A 7362-nucleotide genomic window follows, 5' to 3' on the forward strand; every position below is an offset into this window, starting at 1 on the left:
GAACATTTGGTTAACACCCTGCTTTGAACCAAGGACTCTGGTTTTACAGCTTGTTGAAAGGAACTCACTTAAGCAAGGAACAATTCCACAGGGTGGACAGGTTTCCCTTTCTACCATTGTAAATCCTTTCCAGCTCATGTCCTTTGGTGGCAAAACCAACCACCAACCTAAAACCTTCTCTGTGGGTCAGGTAGGCAGCTTGAGCCATCCCATTCTCAGCAGGAATGTGCCTTTGGAAAAAATTTACTAGAATCTGCCAACAAACCCATTGAGAAAACAAACCTAGAAATTTAATGCTGTGATGCATCCCACCCATCCAGGCAGTATTTGTACTCCAGCAGTGTTAATGAACCAGAAGGTCAACATATTCATAATTAAATTTGTGTGCCAGGAGGGCTGTAGATCACATTTATGCATTTCCTGGAAAGCTGAACTGCTTCAGAACAGCTACAAATGCTTACACAGGAAGAGCAGTGCATATCAAAAGCAGTGCTATTGCTATGGATACTGAAAGGCCTCAGTGAAAAGCACTTTTAAATAAAAACTTGAAGAGGGTAGAGTGGCAACAAGTTCAGATTGGAGTTTCATCTCTCATTTGGAATGGTTTTAAATTATTTTTAATATCACCCTTCCCTTGCTGTTGTTTAACACTGACCTGGGGGATTTTCAGCATGCTGCTGACTTTTCATGCTTTGAATCAAGTAGTAGCCAGTCTTCTGCTCCATTCTGTGAGTGTTAATCCCATTCCAGATGCAGACAGTTATGCATTGAGATATATAGGGACATTTTTCAAATTGTGAGCAGCTCAGTTGCTTCCTGATATTTCACAGAATGAACATTTTAAGCAGCGAAGTTCTTGAAATTGTAAAGGGATTATTATTTTACAGTGTGATCTACAACATCAACATTATTGTGTGAGCAATTGAATCACAGAATTCATGGTATAGGTTTCTCCTTTCTGTAGGAGCTCTGCTGACCCATGCACCTGTGTCCTTGCTACCTTAACAAAATGTCCAGAGCAAAAAATAGTTGCCACAGTTGAAGTTAAGCAGTTTGTGGGACAAGAACAAGATTCCTCACTGTTCTTCACAGCCTCAGAAAAGCTGAAGCAGAGGAAGCATGTAGAGGAATCTTGCTCATGGGTATCTGGAATTTTCCATTACTTGCTTCCTTTGTCTCATATCCACTGGATTTCCTGGAGGCAGGGAATGGACCTAAACAGAAATGATGTGCTGGGGGTAAGAGGATTCCACTGGTTGGAACTGGGGGGACAAGTTCCAAGCCCTGTTCACTGATTGGTTTTTGAATCTCTAAGTGACCTGGAATTAATCATTCCCCTTTTGTGTCTCAGTTTCTTCTGCCCTAAGAAAGGAACACATTAATTTAGTTGCTCTGTCTCCAAGGGCTGTTGTGATACATAATTAATCTTTATAAATCATTTACTGATCTTTGAAGTAAAGGGTCTGTATTTATTTAAGAGTACCAAGCAGCAGTAACAGAATAAAAAAGGAACATAGAAAAAATATTAGTTAATGCCTAACAATAGACTCTATTCCTGTGTCACCTGTTAGGGCACTGCTGCATCTTTTGACATTACATAACAGCTCCTTTTTTTCTGTGTCACAGCAATTGAGGTATGGCTGCTCAGCCAGAAGAATCAGCCCAGTCTGCAGATCTACAAAATCCTGAACTTGGACATAAGGATGGGACTGCAACAGAGATGCAAAGCAATCAGGGGGGTCATGAACTGCCACATCCTCATCACTACATTTCCTGGAAAGAGTGTTTTCATGAAAAGGTACAGCAGAGGTGTCTGAGTCTGCAGGAGACACAGATGAGATTGGTTCAAGCACAAAAGGCAGAAGAGGCAAAGGTGAGGAGGAGAGAACCTGGGGACAGCCTGGCCAGAGATTGGTACAATGAGGAGGAGAAGACACTCGACACTCGCCTCTATTTGCTCGACAACCTCCTCCCTACATTAATCCCAGGAGCAGAAAACTTGTTAATGGCAGTGGAAAGAAACCATGTGCTTGTATCAGACCAAGACCCAAGCAGATTTAAGCCCACTAATTATCTTGCAGAATACCTGATGAGGCACAACCCTCAGTACAGTGCTCCTACAAAACCAGGCCCATACCTGAGAGAAATGGAGGCGGTCTCGGAGGAGCTCAAATCTTTGAGGCAAGGTACAACATCACAGAGGTGAGAGCACTGACAGGGTGGCTGGGCACAAGGCCACAGCTGGTGTCTTGGTCTCTGTTTTACAAAGGAATGGTGTCCCTGCAGCCTGGCTGGCAGAATCTTGAGCAAAACACACCTTGTGGGGTGCAGTGCCAGGAATTTATTTGTCTCATAAAACTTTGAGAAGCAGGACAAATACCAGAACGTGGCACACAAAATGAAACACTAGTTATTCCTGTTTAAGGCAATATTCTGCCCTTCACAAGGATATCATTCCTCCTTAGCCTCTATCTTAATAACACATGAGCAATGCAAACTGCTTCCAAACTGGTCTAGCTTAGTGACAGCAGCTCTTTGGGACAGGTGTTAGTATAAAAGGTCTGGAGACTCTTCAGATAGTTTCTTCTCTAGTCTTCCAAACTTAATAAAAACACAACCTTTTTTTCCTCCTTCAGGATGATTTCTCTTGACCAAGCCAACAATATTGTCCTGGCATATTGTAGAAACTCCTTCACCCAGGTTTACATTAGATGAACAATAATTTATTTCCATTGCTCTGTTCAGGAAAATATAGATGTGAACTTTTCAGTTCATAGAAGATCCAGAGGTGATTGTGATTAATGTCAAAATTACTCATTCACTACTAGATCACTTTATTCTGTATCTGTGTTTGTAGAATAATGACTTCTGTTTGAATGACTCTCTATTTGCATAAATAGTGCATACACCTTGAAAATTGGTTTCAGTGTCAGGAATTAGGGAAGTAAAATGTTGACATGTCTTATGCAAAAACCCTAAATGAAGATAATTAAAGTTCCCAGTATTATAATGCTTAAAAGGATATGTTAAGTCTCTCTATCTGAGCTTCTGTCTCCACATTTCCATTAAACATACTGCTGCAGTTTGTAGGAACATGCCTGATGTGAGTACAACAAAGCAGTGTGAGAAGTGAATTTCATACAGTCACTGATAAAAGAATTTCAGTTTCATTTTCTATTTTTTAAATGTTGGTCCACTATAACAAATGAGCTGGGGAAATATGTCTTTCAGTGAGTTTTCACTCGAGCACAGGCTGTTCTGGGGGGATGTTTAGGATGTCAGCCTTGCCACGCCTTTGCTTTGGGAACAGTTTTATCATTCCTGTTGCTTCACAGAGGGACACCTGGATATCTCTCTTTTATTTTGAAAAAGTAATTGAACTAAAATGCATAAAATCTCCTGGGGTTTTGGAGTGGGCTTTTGTTGAATACAAAGTGTTGGCTACCCATGACCTGTTATCTTGACCTTGGCTGTTAAGCCCATTTTTACATTTGGAGACAGGTTCTGCATTTGTAGCTCTCAGAACTGAGTCAAAGGAAGTGACTGTCAAGACTTACAGAAATAAATATCTCCATAGACAGCATTGCCAGGGGGGTTCTGTAATCATGGCTGTAGCAGGTTTTGCATATCCACTGGTAGTAGTACCACGGGATTTGCATTCACAGCAGCTCAGGATTTACATATTTGTGATGACTGTATTGTGGGATTTGCATGGGATTCTTAAATCACAGCAACACAGGATTTTAACAGCACCACACAGCAGTGAGACTCCTCATGTGAGTCACTGGATTTAAACAGGCTGGAATTGTTACAAGAGCAATGCCAGTCTGTGCTTAACACCTCTCACATAAGCAGCAGAAAGGTGAGGAATGAAATTCTGGCCCCAATGAAGGTCCTGGGAGCCTTGGCATTATCTTCAGGCAAGGCAAGATTCATCACAGGTTCCCATCTAACACTTTTCCATCCTCTCTGAGCTCTCTTGGATTTCCTCCAGTTTCTCCTTAGCTGCCACCTGACTGGGAGTCAAGGCAGGAAGGAGAACAGATGGAAGAAATTCCTTATGCACATGGACTGATACCTGAAGCAGAGCCTTTGTCCAGGGATGGGAGTCCTTCAGGCTGAGTCACCCAGCCCTGTGTGGGAGGCAGGCAGCTCTCTTCCTGAGGAAACATGTTTGGTTCTGCAGGGAGAAGTCACCTCGCTGCCATCTCATCTTTTCTGGAAATGTCTGATCCAAAATGAGCTCACTTTGCAATGGGTGGTGCCTGCTACTGTTACCCCTGTTTTGCCATTTTTGTCTGGGAGACACCAGGCAGAGGATGCAGCTGCCCAGTTTTAGGACCCTAGAAATGAATGCAGAACTGCAGCCCAGTGCAGGGGCAGCACAGGATGTAACTTGTGCTGGACACTGCCCAAATTAATCACCAGAGCACCTGGGCAGCCCTGGGCACAGCCCAGGCTCTGCCTCCAGTTTGCAGACAGAGGAGGATCTACCTCTTCAAATGGTCTGGTTTTCTCTTTCTGCTGCATTGGAGAAAAATCTGTTTGTCCACTTAAGTTGGTACCTGCTGCATTCCTTCTCTTCTCCAGCTCTGGGAGGGAGTCAGAAGTTGGGAAAATATTTTACCCTTCCCCTGCTATCAAAGTGCCCAAGGCTGAGCTGCCTCAGCAGCACTTGTGCAATGCCCACCATGGATTAAGGAACCAAATGATTCATTAAGAAACCTCTGTGATAAATGGCCATGAAGAACAAGGACCTTGTGATAAAACTGACTGTGATCAAAGTGTATTGCTGTGACATGTAAAACAGGTCTTTATGTTCATTACAGAAAATATTGATGGGTTGTAATTTGTAGGATGACCCCAGAGGAAAGGAAAAGGGCAGGGAGAGGATCAGCCCATTTCACAGCATGTGACACACAGGGGGAAGAAGGGAGCAGGAATCCTTAGCTAAAATGTAGTTTTTGGAGTTGTCAGGTACAAAAGAGGAGCAATTCCCCTTTCTCTGAATAGCTACAGAGGGTGTGAAGGCCATGAAGAGGAGCAGCTGCCTCAGTGCAGAGAGATTCCAGCAGCCTCCATGAACAGGAGCTGTTCTCTCCATATGAACTGATCATCTGGCTTTAAGCATTTTGACCTTCCTAAAGGGTTTTTTCCCCATTTCATAAATTAACAAAGTCGAAATCAAAGCAGATGAGTTCAAGATCAATTTTATTCACTTCTTTTGTTGTGTGAAATGGAGGATTGGGAAAAAAATATGGCTAGGTGTTTAGAGAAGCAAAGAAAACAGAAGCAGGAAGAAAGGGAGCTGACTGCTCCAAACCTGCAAACTCCATGTGTTGAAAATGATGGAGAGGCTGAGGTATTATCCCTGTCCTAAGGCAGTGAGGGCTCTATTGTGTGAGGCTGATTCAGAAATTTTATTGAACATTGTTCTTTGCCAGTGAAGTGCTTGTGTGAAAAGGTACTTGAGTTTGGAGACAATGAAGACTGATGCAATTTTGTTGGTAAATCAAGCATAGCAAAATTATGCACCTGTCTCCCTGCTAGAATTGAAAGGAAATTGAAGGACATCTACACAATAAACGATGAATGTCATTATAAATGTGAAGGTAAAATGTGTCACTGTTGAAATGACACAAAACTAGGAGAGCTGCACAGATGATTTTCCATTAAATGTCTTCCACATAGACAGGAATTTCAGCAAAGAGTTGCTTCCTTTTGTTTTGTTCTTTAGGGTAGGCTTAATCACTCTTAAGTATGCCTGTGATGGTCTCTTTCTAATCCATGTTCCCATGTCCTACAGGCTGGTCCAGATGAGGGCTGAGGCAAAGAAGATGTATGAGGAAAGGGAGGAGGTGGAAAGACAGAAGGCTGAGGAGACAGCAAGGAGAAAGGAGGTGTTGGCAGCTCTGTTGAAGGAGTGGACAGTGGATGCCCATGAAAGAATCCCAGGAGCCCTGGTAACTGGGAGAGATCCTGCTCTGGTTGTTGCAGACAGGATGAAAAGGACATTTGTGCTGGTGCCATGTGCCCTGGCATGGCAGCATGGGGCACAAGTATGGGTGATGGCTCTGCCACCACAGGATCAGGGGACAGAGCATTGTTCACAAATCTTATCTATGTGTAAGACCCATGACTGGCCCATATATCTGATTATTCTGGGTGATTTATTTTAGTAATTGTCTACTGTTGTCTGCATGACACAGGCTATTACCTTGATTTTTAGGTTCAGAGTGCCTTGAGGTTTTTTCCAGATGTCACTGATTCTATTCCTGAAGATATGAGAAAAGGCAAGTTTTCAATGTGTCTTCCTTAGTTTTATTGCTGTGATCTGAATTCTGATGTGAACTATGAGCGAACAGCAAATGGATTTGATAACAGAGAAAGGATCTCCAAGGGTAGTTACATCAGGATGTCAAATCTTCAGATCGATTGGAAAGAGACTGAACCACCATGTAATTCATTAATATGATCTTGAAAAGTATGGAAAAATGTTTAAAAAATCTTTCAGGGAGATAGAAAGACCAGATGCAGACCTTCTCCATTTACATCCTCTATTAGCCACACATTGCCATTTGCTTACTGCTCTTTTTAAGAGTCACTGTACCAACCTCCTCCTTTTTGAGTTTGTCTCATGGGAGGTCTTGGAAATACTGGCACACTGGGAGATATGGAACAAAGGTGGGATCAACAAACTGACAGTGTTGTTACCTGTGATGGTTTCAGGGGAGTTGCTGAGTTTTACCTCATGCTCCACCCAATAGCTCATCTCAGCAGCCCTTCCCTTGGCCAGTCCCTGGCATCCAGTGACACCCAGCCCAGGGCCTCTGTACCAGAGCACTCAGCTCAGAAAGATTTCCATAATTCCTGTCCACTTTATACAGCTCACACTTGACCTCCCCAGATGATGATAATTGAATAGAACCAGGAACACTGAAGTGGCAACAGGAGCCTGCTGCCAGCCCTTTACACTGAGCGCCTGTAATGATCATCAACATAACAAATGTGTCTTTGCTGATCTGGGATGATAAACAGGACACTGCAGAGTGTTTCTGTGGCTGCTGGATCACCTCTGCCTGGAGCTCACCCTGTCTGTATTACAGAATTGTTCCTCTGAGTAATCATCCAGTGTTGGTAGGATGTTGTGTGGCTGCCAAACAAAGCCCCTGTGCTCCTGCTGTGGAGCTGTGGTTCCCCAGTGCAAACAGACCCTGGGACATGAGATTGTGAAGGAATTTCCTGCCCAGATATTTGCTCACCAGATGCTGGGGGTGCTCCCTGTACTATTTCTCTAATAGTCTCCATTTCTTAATTTATTTCACTTAATAGCATTCAATGTACATTAACAGAACATTACAC

The 7362-nt window shown here is 43.1% G+C and overlaps 1 protein-coding gene across 1 annotated transcript; it reads left to right on the forward strand.

Annotated features, from left to right (window-relative positions):
• Positions 1–1636: 1636 nt before the first annotated feature.
• Positions 1637–6925, forward strand: LOC135455996 (EF-hand calcium-binding domain-containing protein 5-like). The gene is made up of 3 exons (XM_064729576.1): positions 1637–2202; positions 5807–5963; positions 6908–6925. Exons 1-3 carry the CDS (start codon positions 1637–1639, stop codon positions 6923–6925), a joined length of 741 nt encoding a protein of 246 aa, XP_064585646.1.
• Positions 6926–7362: the final 437 nt, after the last annotated feature.

Source organism: Zonotrichia leucophrys, chromosome 19 (genome assembly GCF_028769735.1).
Source record: "Zonotrichia leucophrys gambelii isolate GWCS_2022_RI chromosome 19, RI_Zleu_2.0, whole genome shotgun sequence".
NCBI classification, from domain to species: Eukaryota; Metazoa; Chordata; class Aves; order Passeriformes; family Passerellidae; genus Zonotrichia; species Zonotrichia leucophrys.